Source organism: Cutaneotrichosporon cavernicola (genome assembly GCF_030864355.1).
Source record: "Cutaneotrichosporon cavernicola HIS019 DNA, chromosome: 5".
Taxonomy (NCBI): domain Eukaryota; kingdom Fungi; phylum Basidiomycota; class Tremellomycetes; order Trichosporonales; family Trichosporonaceae; genus Cutaneotrichosporon; species Cutaneotrichosporon cavernicola.
In genome coordinates this window covers 2505877-2525797 of record NC_083397.1, presented here as the reverse complement: position 1 = coordinate 2525797, position 19921 = coordinate 2505877, and the positions used below count along the sequence as shown (strand labels likewise).

Here is a 19921-nt window from a genome sequence, read left to right as displayed (position 1 = left end):
GCGGTGTGGGACCAATTGAGCTGGGCTGGGCTGGCATACTTTACCCTTGCCTCTGTTCCTTTTTCCATTTCCTAACAATATTCTCTCCTCCTATCCTAGCATCTCCTTTCGTCTCCCATCTCTTAGCTCTCAGGAATCATCTACACGCGATAATGATGATTGTCATGAGGTCGCGCGTCGTACATGTCTTCTCACATGGCAACGTTGACTCTTCCTGAAACAACCCATAGGGCAAAGACGGAAACAACTTGCTCATCCCTTTTCAGCCCTTGCTCATGTTCTTTCCACTGATCCACAATGGCAGGATATACATCTAAACTGGGCAGGTTACGTTCACGACTTGTACCCACGCGTTATTGCATCCGGGCCGACAAGGTTGGGTGAAGCTTGAGCTTGAGCATCAACCGTTTCTGGACATGAGATACCCTGTCAGAAGTGATTCCAATCCCCAACTGAAACTGTTCCAAGGTGTTTGAGGAACCAAGCCGCTTTGTGAGAGCAACAGCCGCGGTGAGCGCATCAGCAGATGACACACGGAACACTGTATAGTCTGGGAAACGAGAGAGTTGACAGGAATCGAACAAGCCTCGTTTCAAGACATGAGCCAGCCTTGCTGCAGCCGTGTTGCTATGCGATCAGGCGATCAGGCAATGCAGGCGACTATGCAACTGGTTCTTTTCAAGTTGGACTCAAAAGTGCTCCTGATGGCTGGTGGGACCATGGAAGTGAATTCAGACATGCATTGCTCTGGATCTGTCATTGTTGCCACTGGCGAATGGTAATTACAAATGCTAATATTCTAATCCAGGAAGTTTGGAAAGGGTGGTTGAAGGGCTATGGGTTCAAAAGGCTCGTGCGTACCGATCACCCAGATCTCTGGATCTCTTGAAAAACAAAACAGAATGGGGCTCTGATACCCAGCTTGACCAATTGACCAATTGACCAAAAGGGAAGGTCAATGCTCTAGAACATGTTTACTCGACATGTCTATCATCTCATCATCTCATCATCTTCCCTCAACTATCATCTTCCCTCAACTACAACATCCTCAAGTTGAACCCTTTACCTATAAGCGAGGTCTGGTAGTTGGCAGACCAAAGGCAAACGCACCAAATTCTTCCTTGCTACAATGTCCTTCACAATGTCCTTTACAATGTCCTTTACAATTTCCTTTAATCCGCACTGACCTCCAATCTGCCCTGTATCATCTAGTCCCAAACCCTTCAAACGACAAACTCCAATCAAACCCCATTGCCCAGCCATGACAAGCCCTGCTATCATCACCCTGCGTTGCTCATCAGCAGACCGCCATACCTCCAAGGCGTACATGGAACTGATGGCAACACCAACATCCCCGAGGCGTCGAGGTAGTGATGACAGGGACTCTACAGCTTGATGACAGTGATGGCGACCAGAACGCTGGGTTAGGACGGGCATCGATTGGAGCTAGACCCCAAGGCAGGACACAGAGTTAAACCGAGGGCAGGTTATTCACTCACCAACGTGTACGCGTCCTCCTTTCGCGCGTACAAACCCCCCTTTGTTATCGAGTCCCGAACGAATGTCCGCCAGGTTTGTGCACACACCTCGGCCTGAGTGTATCTTGCTCCCCAGTGGCAGAAAACTCCTTTGATGGTGATGGCAGGGAAGGTATGCGAATCGGGGGAGACAATGGACGGCGACATGCACAACAGGGTGTGGCGGCGTGGCTGGCTGGTATGTCGGTTTGGTATCCTGGGGGGAGCAAGGCGGTAAGACGGTCGGTGGCTTGTGGCTTGTGGCGTCCGCTCGGACCGCTCAGGTGGCCATTGTCAGCCCACAGCACACCTCCGAGAGACGCGTCGTTGGACCTTGATACCCGCCAACCCGGCCGAACCCGTCGCTGGGGTGCGTCCGTGGGTGATGTACATGGGACAGGAGGCAGGAGTGGCAGTGACTCTTTTTTTTTTTTTTCTTTTTTACCGCCGCTCAGGAGACTCCGGCTCCTGGTGTCGCGGCATGCAAGGTATGCAACTGACAAGCGACAAGGAGACAGGCTATGGCTGGTAAACCCTCGCGCACTGGTCTTAAGAAGTAGGAAGACAGTGAGGCCCCGGCTTCTTTCCCCCTTAGTCGCTTTCGTTTAGACGTGCTCTCGCCAGCTCTACGGCCAGCGGTCTCATTTGTCTGTTTGCTCAGACTTCCACCGCTTCGCTTTCCAAGAGACTCTTTTACACACACACTCACACCACACTCCCGACCGCGTCGCCAGGCAAAGATCGACGTCCGACTGACCGACAACCTTCACACTCGTTTCCTCCTCCCCTTTCCCTCCAACCCCCTTTCGCCCACTTCCCTCTTCACTTTGTCCCCCCCCCCCCCCCTCCTCCGCCGCCACTACAATGGCCCCGATCCTCGACGCTGCCGAGCAAAAGGCCAAGGACTATGTCCTTCGCAACTTCCCCTCCGGCCCGGGCGTCGCCATCACTCCGCTCTTGATGGGGTGCGTCTCTCCCTCGCTGCAGTCTCGCCGACATTGCTGACGCCAGCATGATCATCGATGCTGTCCTCATGGGTATCATGCTCTCGCAACTAATCCACTGGTTTTCCCACCAGCGGTCACAGGAGTCCAAGGCTCACCAGTACGCCGTAGTATGTTCCGAGCCCCAGATAATCTCGCCACAGCTCCAACTAACGCACAGATGTGGTGCTCAGTCATGGGCTGCTTTGTCTTCCTCCTCTCCACAGGCTGGATCCTGTACCTGTTTGGCTACAACTTTGGCCGATGGCAACCACTCACAGACTACCGATGTACGTGGGCCGCAGTGCATTCCGCAACAATGCCAGTTTGGCAAGGCAATGGCAACGCTTACGCACAGGGCTCTCGCTCTATCCTCTTGTTGACGCCTCGATGGTCCTTGTCGTTCAGGTACGTCTGCCAAGCGAGCCCTTTTGTGGCGTCCAGGAAACACTTGCTCATTCCGTCCAGGTCTTTTACGCCGAGCGTGCCTACAAGATCGCCAACCGCGCAAAGGTACTGATCCCTATGGTCGCGATTCCGATGTGAGTAGAGGTGCAAGAAGCGGCGACAACAAGGCTGTTAAAAACGCCGAGGCCGAGTAGAGTAAGAGTAAACACTGACCCTAGGATCGTATCCGCCGTCGGCGGTGTTGGTGTTGCCGTGTGCGGCTTCACTGACCGGGTCATTTCCACCAATTACAAGATCTTTGTGTGGTTCTGGATTGTGGGATGCTTTGTCGCCGACCTGATCATCACGTCTATCGTGTTGTGGGGTCTGACGCGCTCCCGTTCGCCATGGGAGCAGACCGATATTCTCGTCAAGCGCCTTATTCGTGTGGCGTGCGAGTCCCAGCTTCCTCCTACCATCATCGCCTTTGCCCTCCTCATTGACTGGATTGTCCAGCGTGACACATTCTACGGCGTCTTCTTCGAGATGGTCCAGGGCAAGGTCTACGTCGTCGGCATGATCTATGTCCTCAACCAGCGCTTTTACCTCCGTCGCGAGCTTGACGGCGAGAACAACAACATCACCGCCATCCGTCCCAGTACTTTCTCCAATTTCAAGGGTGGCCGCAACCGCAACGGCGCACCTCTCGGCCCAGCGACGATTCACGTCCAGACCGAGACGTACGTCGAGTCGCACCAGATCAACCCGGCCTTTATGCCCCAGCGTCTCCAGCCCAAGATTCGCGAGGCCAGCGAGAGCGGCGACACGGAAATGTCCGAGCTCGACGGCGTCAACCAGTCCGAGGTCGGTCTCAACTCCGAGTACATGGAGCGCGTGCGCGCTGCGCGCAAAAAGCCCCAGTTCAACGTCGCGTCGTTTGCCGCCATGGGTTAAGTGTTTTCATCTCATCTCATCTCATTCCTCAGCATTCGCATTCGCTTGCATCGCGTTGCATTGCACTTTGTGCTGCTTTCTGGACGGCGCGTGCGCGCGCCACGCGGACCATGCCCGGCGAGGCGGGCAGGCCCCTATCGTTCTGTTCGCGTGTTCTATACCCTATACTTGTCTGCATGTGTCTGTATATTGTGACAAGCAAGCGCGCGAGATAGCGCAGTGGCTGAGCTGCCAACGAGTGCATCTCAATTCGCATTCGGCCGAGAAACCAGCAACGTGTGTGTGTGACAGCGAGTCAAGTTCCGGACCGCATGTGTGGCTTGGACAACGCTGTGACTGGGGAGCGAGTGTGAGTGTGAGTATCAGCGTGAGCGCGACGAGCGTGTCTAGGCTTGAGTGCCGCTGCCGAGTTGCCACCTGCGTGAGAACGAACTCGGAACAGACCTCCATCACAGCATGCCGCATATGCGAACGGTGAGCAGCAGATGACGTGCGCAGAGGTTGAGCCTAAACCCGCATGTTGACTTGTCCACCTGAGCCATTTGTGGCTTGCTCACCACTAGCGGGCAGCGGGCATGCAAGGGTGAGATCCAGGCCTGTGCGCGATCGCGGATGGGGAGGCCTGATCCTTCCGATATATCTTGATCACCTGTCCGGTGTCAGTCATGTCAGCTCGGGAAATGTTGATGGCGTAGCTTGCTGATCATTGGGCGCTCGGCGTTCCATCCCAGATCGCCATTCGGCACGTCGGGTCTCGGTTGTTCGGCCACACCCCTCGTGAGACCAATCTGACACTGCTCCTCTGGTGAGCTTGGCTCACTCGTTTGCCTGTTTCCTGCTGCACACTTGCATGCGCTCTACATTACTTAGACCATCAGGAGGGACGACAGGGTCGCCTCGGTCGCAAACACGTCGAGGGCCTGCTGGACCTCGAGCTTGCGGCGCGCCTCGCGGAGCCAGTCCTCGGCAAGCTTGCGGGGCCATCCGGTGAGCGAGTTGACCTCACGCGTGGCCGCGTCGAGGTCCTTCTCGCCGAGGGCCCACTCGGCGCGGGCGAGCACGCTGCCGACGTCCGAGCCCGAAACGAGACCAGCCTTTGGCCGGAAGAGGATCTTGGACAGGACGGTAGATGCGAGGTGGCTCGCGACCGTCGCGTCCTCGGGGGCAGGGACGAGAGATGCCTCGTGGATGCGGGGCGCGACCGAGGTGGAGAACCAGGAAGCCAGGTCCGAGAACGACTTGACGCCGGTCTGGGGGATGCCGCTCGCCTCGAGCTGGGAGAGAGCTGCGCGCATGACCGCGTCGTCGCCAGTGGCGGTGTCTGGGTCAGACGGCGTGGAGAGCGCCGTGAGGACGCGCACCTCGTCGTCGAACGAGACGTTGCCGCGGTCCGCCTTGGACTGAACGGCACGCAGCGCGCTCCAGATCTTGTGGAGCTTGACGTTGTCGTCGAGAGCGGCGCTGTTGTCGAGCGTGATGCGCTCGAGCTGCTTGAGGCTCGTGGTCAACGTGTCGAGCTTGGCGAGGCGGCCCCCGCGCTCAGTCTCGACCTGCGACTTGATGCTACGCAGCCAGCGACGCTGCAACTCAATGCCCTGCGACACAACCTCGTCCTTGAGGCGCGTCTCAATGTTGTGGCGCTGCGCCTCAAGCTCGGCGTCGAGAACGTCACGCCACCCGCTGATCATCTTCTCCCTCTCAGCCTCCCAGTTGTTCTTGAGCTTGTCCTCATCCGCGATCCACTCCTTCTCCTTGCTCGCGAGCTGCGCCTCAAACTCGCGCGTCTTGGCGTCGACGGTGTTCTGGAGACGGGCCTGCTCAGTCTTCTTGACGTCGTCGAGACGTGCGTTGAGCGCCGACAGGTCGTTCTGCGCCTTGAAGAGAATGTCAGCCGCCTGAGCCGACGGCGCACCCTTCGCGCCCGCGAGCGTGGTGGTGAGCGAGTCGATCGTCGACGCGAGCTGCCCGATGATCGGCTCCTCGACACCAAAGTCCTTGACCTTGGGCGCAAGGAGAGGCAGCTTGCCCTCCTCACCCTTAGGCTTGGGCGGCGGAGGCGGAACGTAGAATCCGGGAGGGGGCTCGAAGCCGATGGGGAGCTTCTCGCCGTACTGCTCCTGACCCTCGTACGAGCGCTTCTGGGGCTGGACAGTCTCGGGACGGAGTGCGCGAGGCTTGGCCGTGTCGGGGAAGCGGTGGGTCGAGACCGCCTCCTGAGCCACCTGCTCGGCGCCGTCAACAGTCTCCTGGATCTTGTTGGCGGCCGCCTGGGCGGCCTCCTTGGTGTCCTGCACGACCGCCTTGCCGACGCCCTTGGTAGTCTGGGCAGCGTCCTTGGCGCTCTCAGTAACAACCTCGCGGGCAGCGTCCGCCTTCTCCTTGGCCCCGGCCGCGGCCTTCTCGGCCTTCTCGCGAATGTCGTGCGCGGCGCCGGTCGCCTGCTTGCCGAGCTCGCCAGCCTTGGCGCGGGCAGCCTCAGCTGCGTCGTGCATGCGCTTCTGGACGTCGGCAGCCGACGAGCGACCAATCGTGGCGGCCTCGTGTGCCTTGGCCTCGGCCGCGCGCTTCGCCGACTCAAGCTTGGCCTGGATGTCGCTCGAGCTCGTGCTCGTCAGCCTGGCGACCATCTGCGCGATCGTGCCGGGTCCAAAGTTCTCCCAGCCGTGCTCGTCCGCATAGTCCGCCAGCCACTCGCCGCCAGGCATCTTGATGAAGAAATCGCGGTACTTTTCGTTGTGCGTCGAGACCAGCGCCGACGTGGGGTAGAAGACAAGCGCGCCTAAAGCGGTCCAGAAGACGAGCCTGCGGAGGACGCTCTTGCGGGGCGCGGCGTTGATGGTCGCCTGCGCGGCGCCGGCGGCGACCGGAGGAACCTGCTGGAGACGCGCGGGGGTCGTCGCAATGAACTGCGGTCAGCGGTCGAGCGTGTGAGCCGACGAGCTGAGCAAAGTGCTCCGTCCAATCGGGCCAGGTGGATGACCGAGGTTTCCCATTCCAGTCGAGCCGAGGTCACGGGGTCGGAAACTTACACGCCGCTGGGCAAGCGCCCTCGTACCCCTTGCGGGGAGCCTGATCTGGGCGTGCATGATACCCAGAGTGTTTTGGAGGATACAGAGACGAGTGCGAGCGCGATGACGGCGGAACAGTCGAGCGCTGAACGCGGAGCTCGGAATAACCCGGCGTTACTCCCCATAGTAGACCCCAGGCACTGATGTGGCGGGCACAATTAAGGTGGAGGTCATTCAAAAGTGGAGGTCCTCAATGTTAGTGTTGGACACATCAGCCATGGCAGCAACGACAGCAGTGGGACAGTCGAACGGGTTGGGATACGCGGCTACCACAGCGACAGCGATCACAGTGGCACCAAAGGTATCTGTGTCGAAGGGCGCCGATGACCTCACGCTCCGCCTCGAATTCGGGTGAGCTCTCGGCCAACTGATGGCAGCTGACGCCAGCGGCGGGCTGCACCTCCTCTTCTCGGCGCAGCCGCAGCACAAGGTCCACGTTCCCCGCACTACTGGGGGAAAGCCCACGGACATTCGCTCCCTTATCCAGTGGATGAAGACGAATCTCGTTAGTGAGCGTGAGGACATGTTCGTGGACGGCGACAGCGTGTGAGTTAGCGTCCGAGTGGCAGAGCTGACAACAGGCGACCAGGTATCCTGGTGCTAATCAACGACGCGGACTGGGAGCTCGAAGGCGAGCTTGACTACGAGCTCCAGGATGGAGACGAGATCGTGTTCATCTCGACGCTGCATGGCGGGTAGTGCTGGACGTTATGGATCGGGACAGTAAGGGTCTGTACTAGCATAGAGATGTACGATACGAGAGTCTGTTGAACAGCTGTACGCTGCTGCGTCGAGTTGAGACTAGACTGTACAAGGTGAAGATTGTCGTGGCTGAGAGGAGAAACCGCTGGCGCCATTGATCCCTGGAAGTGTCACAAAAGTGTGATTCGCCACCCAGCTGTCCTCCATCGTTTTGTTGCTTCTTCACAACCCACAACACGATGTTCAAAAAGGCGCTGGCGCACCATTCCAACGCGACACCAATCCGCTCGAGTGCGCGGCGCGCACTCGTTGCCTCCATCTTTGCTCAATACCCCGCACTCAACGAAAGCGTGGCGTCTGAAGGCGAAGATGCACCTGACAAGCTGAGCGAGAAAGACCTCGGGCGCGCTCTGGTGCCAGACGGCGTGCGCTCCTCCAACTTTGAGACGAGCGCCGGCATCGAGGGAGTGAGTGGCCTTATCCTTCTACCAGCTGACAGCAGACAATGTATCTCTCCCCAGATGGTGACCCGCTGTGGCTCTCCATCGGGCGCGGCAGCACGGAGCTGGTGCCAACACGTACGTACGTGGCCCTATGTCCAGCTGACAACAGTCGAGCTTCTCGCCCGTCTCCCGCCCAACGTTCACCCTTTTCCGGTCCTGCAGCTCCCCATCCCTCTCCCGCCTCCCCTGCTCGCTGGCGCGGCGCTGTTCCTGCCAGCCGTGCGCCACCTGCACACCCCGTGGCGGCTGCCCCAACTACCAGCTGGGAGCATCGTCGCCTTCGCGGCGGGCGGGAGCGGTGACGTGTCCTACGTCGGTGTCGGGCGGGTCGTGGCGGCAGACGGACTTGAGGGCGCGCTCACCCGTCTGGTTAAGCACCGGACCGAGGGGGTCGACTGCGACGAGGGCAAGTTTGCCGACATCATCTGCATCGTCGATGACCGGTAAGCTACCTACCGAACGCCAGCTGATACCAGCTTGTGGGATATGGGGAGCAAGTCGACGTTGGTGCAGTTTGCACTCCCTTCTCCACGAGAGCCGTTCGCGCGGCCTCCGCAGGCCGAGTCCGCCCATGCGGACGCAGCTGCGGAGGGCGTCGCTGCTGTGTCTCTCGATGACAGCGAAGAGCCCACGATCGAGTCATCCGAACCTCTCACTCCGGCTGAGGTGTCGACTCTCCTCTCCGCCGCGCTGCTGCAGACCCTCGCGACCCTGCCTGTAGGCACGCTCCCCCTCCCCGCATCGCAGCTGTACTCGAGCCACATCCTGCCCAACCGGCCTGCGTACATCCCGGCGGCGCGCCGCGACGACGTCGTGATCGGCCGCAGCGAATGGAAGAAGCTTGCCAAGTGGATGAAGGAGGTGGCCAAAGACGGTGTCATCAAGACAAAGGAGACCAAGGGCGAGGTAGTCGTCACATCGTGAGCTGTGGACCTTGTATCAAACTAACGCCAGTTACGACCCCAAGCACCCAGCGATTGATGGTCACGCAGCGTACAAGACGATCTCGGAGGACGAGGCGAAGGCGGCGCGCCGTGCCGCTCGCGAGGAGGAGGCCGCTGCTCCACCCAAGACGCTCGATATTCAGGAGCTCTGGCGGCCGGCCGGCTCGAGCGCTGCGTTCTGGGCCGCGTGCGGCGTCGAGAAGGGCTCTCTGAACCAGCCATCAAGTATCAAGCCGCTCTTCGACGCGTACGTCGAGAAGAACGGACTAGAGGACAAGGAACACCGCCGCCTCGTCGCTCTCGACAAGCCGTTAGCCTCAGCCGTCGGGGCCAAGGAAGGCCAAGCACTGGTCCGCGACGAGGCGCTGCGCCGTCTCCGTGCCGGCCTGGGCTGGGTGGTCTCGATCGCCGGCAATGTAAAGAAGGGAGCACTTAATCCCATCACGATTCAAGTCAAGACGCGCCAGGGTCGCAAACAGGTCACGCTCGTGGCGGGGCTCGAGGGCTTCGCCATCGACCCGGACGACTTTGCCGAAGACCTCCGCCGCCGGTGTGCCGGCTCCACCTCCGTGCAGCCGCTGACTGGGGCGAGTCCAAAGCTGAATCTCAAGGAGGTCATGGTACAAGGTGCGCAGGGCAAGGCAGTGACAGAGGCGCTGGTGGAGCGCGGCGTGCCGCGCCGCTGGATCAAGGACGAGGGGAAGAAGAAGTAGATATAGACTATGCTATCATGACCCACCACGTGAACCGGTTTCCGTCCGTCTCCCACTCGTCGTAGCCTGCTATGGTGAACCCGAAGCGCGTGTAGTATTCAACCTGCCATCAGGTCCCTTCATGTGCCGGTACTGTACGTTCTCGGCACTGTTAGTGCTCAGCCGCAAGGGCGACCCGTCGGCCTTTGCTCGCTCGAGGGCGAGACGCACTAGCGCCCCGGCCATCCCGCGCCCTCGGTGCTTTGGTACGGTCCCAAGCCACGACAGATGATACCCGTCCCCAGCTGCGGCCTTGAGCGCGTCGCTGCGTGCGTGGAGCTGAGTCAGCCCGCCCACCCGGCCCTCACAAATTCACCCCGCGCCTGAGCTTGGGCAGGCATGTCGTTGAGTTCGGCGTCGTATGGCGTGGGCCCGTCGCGGGGACACGCTGGATGTTTGAGGATCATTGCAGCAGCTACCTCGTCCACCCCACGTCCCTCTCGCTCCCCCTTGCCGTCATGAACCCGTACCACCCACAACTCCTGTCCCGGATTATGAAGCGCGCGATACACTTTCTGTGCGATCCCCAATCGATGCCACTTGTCCACTTCCTCAGGTGGAAGGCCATCGAACTGCACGCGGACGGGGTAGAAGGTCGTCGCGTCGAATGAGCGCGCGTAGCTCTCAACCAGGCCTGCGATAGATGCGGGCGATGCGTCCGTTATGCGCGTGGGGCTAATCATTAAAAGTCAGTGATGGTCTTGAGAAGCAAGAGAAGAGCGTTCGACTGTGGAGGACACTCGGATCCGATTTCGAAATGAAATATTCCACAACTATGCCCAGACGAAATGAGACAAAGGCATCAGCTTGAACGGGCGTGTAGCTCAGTTGGTAGAGCGTTCCATTCGCATTAAGATGATTCTTAATGAGATATTTGGAAAGGTCTTTGGTTCGATTCCTAACTCGTCCAGAGCTGATAACTCTTTTGCTGAGCTCGTATACCCTTTTGCTCTTAAGGAGCTGAATGCTGACTGGCTCTTTGGCCATGAATTGCTGAGGGCAAGTCTGGAGGCCTGGAGGACTGGTGATGAATGTCTTTGGAGCTCCGATATCCCCCACTGTAATGAAGCTGAGATTCAAGCACTCCAAATGGAAGTGGGTAGAGCCGATAATGGCTTTCCTGTGGACTGGCAGGCATGACCAGGTCAGAGCACACGCACTCACACACACACACACATGCTGGGCCTGCATCAGATAGAACCGAGACGCAAACGCGAGTGCACCATGTGGTACACTCACTCGACTCGACCCAAAGTCATGAGTCGTGGGCGGTTAGTAACCGCAATCACCGGTTACTACATAGAGAACGCCGACCGCCCACAACATCACCACATCACCATGCCCAAGCCGCACAAGCTCACCCTCGTGACCGACATGTCGGCTGCCACCGTTGACGCCCTCGTCGCGTCGTACGTCGCGAGTTTCAGCCTCGAGACGTTCTACCCCTCAACGGCGCAGCTCAAGGGTCTCCCCGATGGAGAGTATTGGCACGCCCTACAGCTCAAAAAGATCGCGTATGCAAGCCTGTCAAATCCGGGACACGAGGTGTGGTGTATCCTCGGAGACAGGGAGGGTGGTATTGAGGGACGCGACGTGGCTGCGCTCGTCATCTTCAAGCTTCCCGGATGTCCGTGAGTCATCCTTCTTTACCTCGTGTTGCTGATGCAGACCGGACGGACCTACACCGTACGACGCCGAGCTCGCTGGCCTCCCCAAAGTCGCTGTGGAGCGGTACCACCGCATCGCCAAGGCTAGTGCTGCACTCACGGCGCGTTCTTGGCCAGGAGACAGCTTCCACATCTCGTGGCTTGGCGTTGCGCCGGCATATGAGAAGCGCGGAATGGCTGGTGCACTGATGCGCATGGCGCTCGCACGGGCTGCAGAGCAGGGAGGGAGTCTGCGCCTGAGCACGCAGTCGGCAGATAATGTGAGTCTGGCGAGATGGCGCTGGCGCTGGCGCTGATGCAGGTCGCGTTCTACGAGCACCTCGGGTTCCAGGCCAAGGGATACGACGAATGGGATATCGCAGGTGTGCCACACACTTTCTGGGTGATGGTGGCTGAACCCAAGCCTGCAGATGGGGGATAGATACGTGTTAGACACTTGGCATGCATAGATTCACAGGCATATCATGCACGAATCGTGCCATCCTCCTCCTTCCCCTCCTTCGCCTTGCCCTTGCCCTTCCCAAACAGTCGTCATCTGCCACCCGTACGTACGCGCGCCTCGTCGCGCATGTATCACGATCCACTCGCACTCGACACCTGACCCTGCGGGACTTGCCACCACTTGTTCCCACCCCCGACCTTGAATGCCATCTCCGGACCTCCGAGAGCAGTGACGAGGGTGTCGGCTGCTCGCGCAGACATGCTTTGCGGAATGCAGACGCGGTGCATTGCCACCCATGGTGGGATAGGGGTGCGTTGTTGACAGAGCTTCTGCAGCGAGTCGGCAGTATGTCTGATGCCAGCTAAACTTGGTTGCAGTTTAGCTCACAGGTTTGAGATGTAGAGGACACGCTGATGTCAATGTCCGACGACCTGTTGGCTCGCGTGCACAAGCTCAAACACTGGTGTCAATTTAACTTGGTCAAGCCATTAGCTCACCCTGGTCGTACATCAACTGCACCCGCGCCGTATCCTTGCCATCGTCACCTTCGCGGTTCTTGCCTGGTGTGAGGTAGTGCCTAAAGAAGGTGCCGAGGAGGTTGGGTGCAGCTGGAATTAGCTGTCAGGCGAGTGAAGGAGAACGAGGAGGGAGGAGATTGAGGCAAGGTCAGAGATTCCCCAGCCAGAACCACATGGGTTGTCAGTCCGTCCTTCATATTCACGATACCCGAAACAAGAGTCAGAGATCGAATGGCCAGGTGTCCCAGCAAAGCGTGAAGCGTGAAGCGTGAAGCGTGAGGATGAAGCGTGAGGATGAAGAGGATGACAGTCATCTACCAGTTTTGGCGTTATCCAGAGTGAGACATGTCGAGGATACAATCGATAAGAGGGGTCATCCTCTGCTTTACGGCTTTAGACAAGAATAGTCTGCCCAGACCGCCCACACAAACAAATGACGTCTGAAAGTGCGGGGTTGGCCGGAAGATCCACGTGGTCAACGATGACCCGTCGCCCTCCACCTGCGCGTCTCAGCGTTGATGACTCGCCGTCATCACCTGCCATTGTACTGATTACTCACTCACTCTTTCAAGATGGCGGCCAAGCCTTACCAGCTGGCATTCACCCTCCACGGGCATTCGTCTGACGTGCGCGCAGTCGCCGTTCCCAACCCATCCAAACCGCTGCTCCTGTCGGCGTCTCGCGACGGCTCTGCCATCCTTTGGGGTCCCTCGACCAACGGCAAGGACTGGGACGCCAAGCTGCGCGTCGAGGAACTCGAGCGCGATTATGTCAGCTGCGTTACCAGCGTGCACTATCAGGGCGACGGTGCGCACCCTGCGTGTGAAGCGCTAACAGCAGATTACATGCTCATTGGGTCGTCCAAGGGCCTCCTCTCGACCTACCTCATCCCAGCGGTGACGAACGATGCGTCGACCGCCGACGCACCCACGATTGAGCCGTTCCACACCCTCATCGAGCATCGCCAGAATCTATGCTGCATAGACGCGAGCCAGGACGGCCTCATTGCATCGGGAAGTTGGGATATGACCGTCATCGTGTGGAAGGACTTTAAGAAGGTGCTTGCTATTGAAGGACACAAGCAGGCCGTGTGGGCTGTCAAGTTTGTCGGCGAGGATCGCGTCCTCACCGCGTCCGCGGACAAGACTATCACCCTCCACGCCATTGACATCGCGAACGGTCGCTCAACCCCGCTCCAGACGTATACCGGCCACACGGAGCCGGTCCGAGGGCTCAGCCTGCGCGCCGATGGTCAGGGATTCTGGAGCTGCGGCAACGACGGCCTTGTCAACCTCTACAGCTTTGATCAGCCGGCTCCCGTCCGCTCGCTCTCGGGCCACACGTCGTTCGTATACAGTGTCGCAGCGCTGCCTGACGGATCGGGGGCAGTGAGCTCCGGCGAGGACGGCACGCTGCGCCTCTGGTCCGGTGAGTGCCGAGTTCAGCTTAGTATAACATTTGGCATCAACTGACAGCAGAAACCGAGCTCGTTCAGACCATCAACCATCCTTCCCTCTCCATCTGGTCTTGTGCTGTCGCTCCTCAGGCAAAGGAACCCGGATTCTACCTCGTCTCGGCGGCTGCGGACTCGACCATTCGCTTCTTCACGCGCTCTGACGATCTCAAGGCTGACGCGGAGAGCCTCGCTCAGTGGGACAAGGAGGTCGGCGAGCGCAAGCTGGACAAGTGGGTCTACGTTGAAACTTTTGCTGATCGACAGGAGCCAGGTTGGTGATGTGAAGCGGACGGACCTTCCAGGCATGGAGGCGCTTGGACGAGAGGGTAAGCTGATGAGTGCCATGGGCTGGAGTTGATATCCAGGCAAGAAGGATGGCCAGGTGATCATGATCAACAACAACGACAACGTTGAGGCGTATCAGGTTTGTTTTATTCAGAGAATCCGCTGACACGTAGTGGCAAGCCGCCAATTCCACATGGCAGCAGATTGGCCAGGTCGTCGACGCCGTTGGCTCGGGCCGGAAGCAGTTGTACGAGGGCAAGGAGTACGACCATGTCTTCGACGTGGACGTGTCCGAGGGCATGCCGCCATTGAAGCTTCCTTACAATGTGACTGGTGAGCTAACACGGTTGCGGCGGCGACTGACGTCCAGAGAACCCCTGGGTTGCGGCGCAGCGCTTCCTGGACCGGAATGACCTCCCAGGTGGATACGCCGAGCAGGTCGTCGACTTCATCCAGAAGAACACTGGAGGCGTCGAGCTCGGGACAGGGAGCAGCAGCTACGCCGACCCCTATACGGGCGCCACTCGATACACTGGAGGAGGCGTGACGACAGGCAGCGGTGGGGCCCAGTCCGCTGACCCATTCACTGGAGGTTCGCGCTACACCGGCGGCGGCGTCACTACTGGCAGCACCGGAGGGTATGGCGGAGCGGACCCGCTGACAGGCCCTTCATCGTATCAGAGCACTCCATCAGCCCCTACCAGCAGAATCCTGCCTGTCAAGGCCTATCTGACGTTCAAGAAGATCAACGCCAAGGCGGCGCAGGGCAAGCTTGAGCAGTTCGACCAGGAGCTGTCGTCGTCATCGGTGGGTACCTTCACCGCGTACTCAGTCTGACAGTACCAGCCTAAGCTCGTGATGGACAATGCGACTAAGGCGTGCCTCGACGAGGCGGTTGTCATTGTCGCCGCAGACAAGCCCGCTGGACAGGAGAGTTACGACCCTATCAAGTTGCTCGAGCTTGGACAACGCTGGGCCGAGGCGCACCGCTTCCCTCGTGAGTGGTGTTGTGAGGCTCTGTTACTGACGCCCAGTGGTTGACATCCTCCGCGTACTCGCACTGTACTCGCCTGCGTTTGCCAGCTGCGCCGATGTGCCAAAGGCCCTCCTGGTCATGGCTGGTTGGAGCAGCACCGGACCTGTGGAGAAGGCCAGGGCGACCAACACACTGCTTGCTCTGCGTGCCCTCGCCAACATGTTCAACAGCGCCGCAGGGCAGTCTACAATGGTTGCGGCTGCCGGACAAGGCATATTCGACGACCTGATCACGGGCAGGCCTTGGGCCAGCCTGGGCAACGCCAAGCAGCCGTTTGCCACCATTGCACTCAAGTGAGTTCAACCCCCTCACCTTTGACTGGAGCTGACTATCAGCTACTCGATCACTGCACTTGACAACAAGCTTCCAGCTTCGCAGGCTGGCGGTCTCCTCGGCCTCATTGTGCACATCCTGAAGAGCGAGTCCACTGACAGCGAAACCATCTACCGTGCGGGTGTGGCGTTCGGCAACCTACTGTCGTCGCCCATCAAGGGTAACCTCGCTGTAGGCTCTGTGAAGGAGGGCAAGCAGGTCCTTCTGACGCGCGCCAAGGCGCTTAATGAGAAGCGCGTGACCGAATTGGCGCTCGAAGTCTCCGCCATCTCAGCATAGACGTAGACCAGTTAGACTACATGTCAGCAGACTAGAAGGTACATGCATGGTCTAAGGGTATTTGAGATCTATGAACAACGAAGTTAATGAGACTAGGCCGAGATGCCAGCGGCAACGGCGGCGTGCGCGCTACGCTCCATGCCGGTAGTGTACGACTTGGAGTCGGTAGCGAGCTTGTCGAGGGGGTTGAACTGGTCGGTGCTGTTCTCGTACTCCCACATGTCGATGGCGACCTGGCAGCTCTCGCGGACGACCTCGGGCGCCTCGGGACGCACAGCCCAGTCGCGGAGAATAGCCAAGACACCGCCCTCGGGAAGAGGGTCGTCGCGAGGGTCAATGTCGGCGTCGGCGCCGTCGCTGGCGATACCGCCCAGCGCTTCAGCCGCCTCGTGGCGCACCATCTCCTCCTCGGCGTCGTCACGGAGCACACGCAGAAGAGACGGGATCGAGTGAGGCGAGCTCAGCTGCCCGAAGATGTACGCGATCTCGTGGCGGAAGAGAGCCGAGCTGTCGCTAAAGCCGTCGGCGAGGGCGCGGACGGCGTCACGCTCCGCACCTCCGTAGTCGCGCAGTGCGAACATGGCGCGGTAGCGCTCAAAGAGGGGGAGCTTGGTGTTGAGGAGGGCCACGCGCAGGTCCGCCACGGGCTCCTTGGACGAGGAGGGAGCAGGGTCGATCGTGGGGAACGCGGGGCTGGTGTCAGTGCGTGCTTTGCTTCACAGGTGTCTGTGTACAGTTGACGTGGCGGGATCTGGGCTTGTCTGGGCCACCTTCTGGCTCGTGCCCGAGATGCAGACACCTCGGCCCGCACCTCAGTGGACTCACTTTGGCAGGCGGGCCTTGCCCTCCGGCGTATGGTCGTACTCGATCTTGGCGACGGCGATCTCGCACGTCTCGCGCACCTCGCGCGCCGGGTCGTCGAGGTACTTCCTCAGCGTGGACAGCGAGCTCTCCGACGAGATGGCGCCGAGCGCCTCGGCCGCCTCATGGCGCACCATCGCACAGTGCTTGCCATTGGGGTTGACGAGGACGTCCTCGAGGATTGGGACGGCCGTGGCCGAGCCAAGCTGGCCGAGGACGTACGCGAGCTCGTGCTTGAGCAGCGCGCTGTCGTCCTTGAGACCCTCGGCGATGATGGCGATGACCTCGTCGCCGCCGACGGCCTTGAGCATGAACAGGGCGCGGAAGCGCTCGTGCAGAGGCGTCACACCCGAGGTGTTGAGCAGAGTGGAACGGAGGGCGGTGAGCTGCGCGGGAGTCACAGAGACACTCATTTTGGTTTTGGGGGAATGAGAGAAAGGGGGAAAAGGTTATCTGATAATATGTTGACACATAGAATTTGAGCCAGCTAAAAATCGCCAACATCAGTGCTTGGATCCCTGACCACAGAGTGGGGCAGACACACTATGTATCATAAAGTAACGATTGAGACTGAGATCCTGAACCTCGCCGGTGGAGGTAACCCACCAACGCATCGTCACTCATCAGCCACTCACCAAAATGGCGGCTCTCCTCGAGACGCGCCCTCCGACCGAGGGTGAACTCGATGCCTTCCTCTCCCGTCATGAGGAGCTCCTCGCTTCTGAACGCGAAGAGGAGGAGGAACAGACCCGCCTGATCAACAGTAACTGCTCTCCGAAGCTACTAGAGTCCAAGGGTCTGGCACTCGGAAGTTTGGGGGTAGCGAGCATCTCCGTCGGCTTGGGAGGAAAGACGTGAGCTCCGGGCTCTTGGCGAGCTGATGACAGGCTCGTCGAGCTGTGCCGCCCCATTGCGTACAATGTCGACACGGAGCTGCCGCCACATACGTTCCGCAACGGTGACCCGGCGCGCATCGAGGAGCTCGTCCCGGAGAAGAAGGGGAAGAAGAAGGACGAGGGGGCTGGAGTCGACGGCGTCGTGTACCGTGTACGTAGCTCAGGCTTACGAGAGCTGACGGCAGGTGGGGCGGGACAAGATCGTAGTTGCTGCGAGCGAGGGCGACGTCGAGCTCCCAGAACGTCTGCGGTTGTAAGCTATCCCGACGAGACGACTAGCTGACAACAGAGTCAAGCTGGCGAACTCGGCCACGTATGACCGTATGCGCCGCACGCTCGAGCACCTCCGCCGCCTAGTCCTACCCGGAGACGCGACGCCAAACGCCACCAATTGGCCGATGATCAATGCGTTGCTAGGGGTATCGCCACCGACATGGTCACGCATCCCACTGCCCCTTGACGGCGGGGAGATGCGCTGGTTCAGCTCCCGACTTAACGACAGCCAGAAGGAGGCGATCGATTTCTGCTTGCGCGCCGACACACTTGCGTGTATCCACGGCCCGCCTGGCGTGCGTCTGCTGTCCATTCCGTCGCTCGGCTGACCTCAGACGGGCAAGACACACACGTTGATTGAGGTTATTTTCCAGCTCCTCGCGCGCCCCGCCGGCCCCGAGACAAATCAGCCGCCACGCATCCTCGTCACGACGCCCAGTAACCTCGCCCTCGACAATTTGCTGCTACGCCTGCACACACTCGCCCAGACACCCGAGTATGCTGGTCTACTGCCGCCCGGGTCCATTCTGCGGTTGGGACACCCGACGCGCGTGCATCGCGACCTGGTGCGGGAGACACTCGATTGGCGCGCGGCCAACGGGGACGATGGCGCGCTCGTCCGTGATGTCGGAAGGGAAATTGAGGGCCACCTCTCTGATCTGGGAAAGAAGCGAGGCGACAAGGGCGCCGTCAAGGGCCGCGAGCGGGGTAAGAAATGGCAGGACGTGCGCGAGCTGCGTAAGGAGTACCGCCAGCGCGAGGCCAGAGTCGTCACGAACACGGTTCGAGCGGCACGTGTCGTGCTCGCCACGTGCCACACTGCTGGCGCACGGCAGCTCAACAACATGCAGTTTGACGTGGCTATCGTGGACGAAGCGACGCAGGCGGTCGAGGCCGTGTGCTGGGTCCCGATACTCAAGGCTAAGAAACTCATTCTTGCGGGTGACCCACAGCAGCTCCCCCCGACGATCTTGAGCAAGGACAAGAAGGGGAAGCGCAATGAGAAAGGGAAGGAGAAGGGGAAGGAGCAGGAGAAGACGAAGGGAAGGGGAAAGGGTGACACGAATGCCTCGAAGGTAGGCACAAAGGAGGCCGAGGTGGCCAGTGAGGCCAAGGACGAGGATGGGCCAGAAAGTGACAATGGCAGCTTGGGGGACGGAGATGAGCCTGTGGCCGAGACCAGCAAGAAGCTCGCTGCGACCACTGTCGACGCCAAATCGCTCCGCCCACCACGCACGCTCGAGACGACGCTCTTCGACCGCCTCGAGCGCTTGTATGGGCCAGGTATCAAGCGCGTGCTGAAGGTGCAGTACCGGTAAGCTGGCACGCGTTTAACGTAGCTGACGGCCAGGATGAACGAGCGCATCGCAGCCTTCCCCAGCGCAGAGCTGTACGGCGGCGAGCTTGTCTCCGACCCCTCCGTCGCGCATCGCACGCTACTCGACCTCCCCACCGCAGCCACCTCGGAAGACGCACGCGACGTCCTGGAACACCCAGTCGTGTTCTTCGACACTGATGGGTGCGAGTTCTACGAGCGTGCCGAAGCGGACGGGATCAAGTCCCTTGGGGAGGGGAGTAAGGCGAACGAGAACGAGGCAGCTATCGTGGCCAGCTGGGCCCGGCGGCTGGTATCGCACGGCGTCCCACCAGCCGAGGTGGGAATAGTCGTACCATACCAGGCTCAGGTAGCCTTGCTGGCGAGCATGCTCCGCGACGAGTTCCCCGAGATGACGATTGGGACAGTTGACGGGCTGCAGGGACAGGAGCGCGACGCGGTCATATTGAGTCTGGTGCGGTCTAATGCGACTGGCGAGGTGGGATTCTTGGGCGAGTATCGGCGGTTGAACGTCGCCATGACGCGGCCTCGTATGCAGCTGGTAAGTCGTTGATTTTCGTAGGCTGACTGACTCAGTGCGTGGTTGGCGACTCGAATACCGTCGCCAAGGGCAGCGCATATCTCAAGAAGTGGATGGCGTGGCTCGAAGAGAACGCTGACGTGCGGTATGCCGGGGACGAGGTGTAGATAGAGTACTAGATGCAGAGATGACGATGGCTTGAAGAGTAC

The 19921-nt window shown here is 59.8% G+C and overlaps 9 protein-coding genes across 9 annotated transcripts; 6 read left to right on the top strand and 3 right to left on the bottom strand.

Moving 5' to 3' along the window:
- Window positions 1-2381: 2381 nt before the first annotated feature.
- CcaverHIS019_0510040 (uncharacterized protein) lies at window positions 2382-3841 on the top strand (the record flags this gene model as incomplete). The annotated part of the gene is made up of 6 exons (XM_060602226.1): window positions 2382-2482; window positions 2529-2631; window positions 2682-2790; window positions 2859-2908; window positions 2969-3042; window positions 3127-3841. 6 exons carry the CDS (start codon window positions 2382-2384, stop codon window positions 3839-3841), a joined length of 1152 nt encoding a protein of 383 aa, XP_060458641.1.
- An 866-nt stretch (window positions 3842-4707) lies between these two features.
- Window positions 4708-6927, bottom strand: MIC60 (uncharacterized protein; the record flags this gene model as incomplete). Its single annotated transcript, XM_060602225.1, has 2 exons — window positions 4708-6747; window positions 6871-6927. The coding sequence occupies 2 exons, from the start codon at window positions 6925-6927 to the stop codon at window positions 4708-4710; spliced, it is 2097 nt and encodes a 698-aa protein (XP_060458640.1).
- A 199-nt stretch (window positions 6928-7126) lies between these two features.
- URM1 (uncharacterized protein) lies at window positions 7127-7608 on the top strand (the record flags this gene model as incomplete). Its single annotated transcript, XM_060602224.1, has 3 exons — window positions 7127-7260; window positions 7297-7434; window positions 7491-7608. 3 exons carry the CDS (start codon window positions 7127-7129, stop codon window positions 7606-7608), a joined length of 390 nt encoding a protein of 129 aa, XP_060458639.1.
- Window positions 7609-7850: 242 nt separating this feature from the next.
- Window positions 7851-9771, top strand: CcaverHIS019_0510010 (uncharacterized protein; the record flags this gene model as incomplete). Its single annotated transcript, XM_060602223.1, has 5 exons — window positions 7851-8078; window positions 8114-8189; window positions 8224-8557; window positions 8591-9034; window positions 9069-9771. 5 exons carry the CDS (start codon window positions 7851-7853, stop codon window positions 9769-9771), a joined length of 1785 nt encoding a protein of 594 aa, XP_060458638.1.
- A 7-nt stretch (window positions 9772-9778) lies between these two features.
- On the bottom strand, window positions 9779-10217 carry CcaverHIS019_0510000 (uncharacterized protein; the record flags this gene model as incomplete). The annotated part of the gene is made up of 3 exons (XM_060602221.1): window positions 9779-9874; window positions 9910-10089; window positions 10119-10217. 3 exons carry the CDS (start codon window positions 10215-10217, stop codon window positions 9779-9781), a joined length of 375 nt encoding a protein of 124 aa, XP_060458637.1.
- Window positions 10218-11148: 931 nt separating this feature from the next.
- Window positions 11149-11898, top strand: CcaverHIS019_0509990 (uncharacterized protein; the record flags this gene model as incomplete). The annotated part of the gene is made up of 3 exons (XM_060602220.1): window positions 11149-11441; window positions 11479-11737; window positions 11779-11898. The coding sequence occupies 3 exons, from the start codon at window positions 11149-11151 to the stop codon at window positions 11896-11898; spliced, it is 672 nt and encodes a 223-aa protein (XP_060458636.1).
- Window positions 11899-13009: 1111 nt separating this feature from the next.
- On the top strand, window positions 13010-15826 carry CcaverHIS019_0509980 (uncharacterized protein; the record flags this gene model as incomplete). The annotated part of the gene is made up of 10 exons (XM_060602219.1): window positions 13010-13244; window positions 13278-13865; window positions 13916-14123; window positions 14158-14219; window positions 14259-14317; window positions 14352-14511; window positions 14549-14985; window positions 15025-15175; window positions 15213-15507; window positions 15550-15826. The coding sequence occupies 10 exons, from the start codon at window positions 13010-13012 to the stop codon at window positions 15824-15826; spliced, it is 2472 nt and encodes an 823-aa protein (XP_060458635.1).
- A 92-nt stretch (window positions 15827-15918) lies between these two features.
- LIA1 (uncharacterized protein) lies at window positions 15919-17100 on the bottom strand (the record flags this gene model as incomplete). Its single annotated transcript, XM_060602218.1, has 2 exons — window positions 15919-16519; window positions 16652-17100. The coding sequence occupies 2 exons, from the start codon at window positions 17098-17100 to the stop codon at window positions 15919-15921; spliced, it is 1050 nt and encodes a 349-aa protein (XP_060458634.1).
- Window positions 17101-17326: 226 nt separating this feature from the next.
- CcaverHIS019_0509960 (uncharacterized protein) lies at window positions 17327-19879 on the top strand (the record flags this gene model as incomplete). Its single annotated transcript, XM_060602217.1, has 7 exons — window positions 17327-17541; window positions 17575-17734; window positions 17769-17836; window positions 17873-18152; window positions 18192-19171; window positions 19208-19733; window positions 19769-19879. The coding sequence occupies 7 exons, from the start codon at window positions 17327-17329 to the stop codon at window positions 19877-19879; spliced, it is 2340 nt and encodes a 779-aa protein (XP_060458633.1).
- Window positions 19880-19921: the final 42 nt, after the last annotated feature.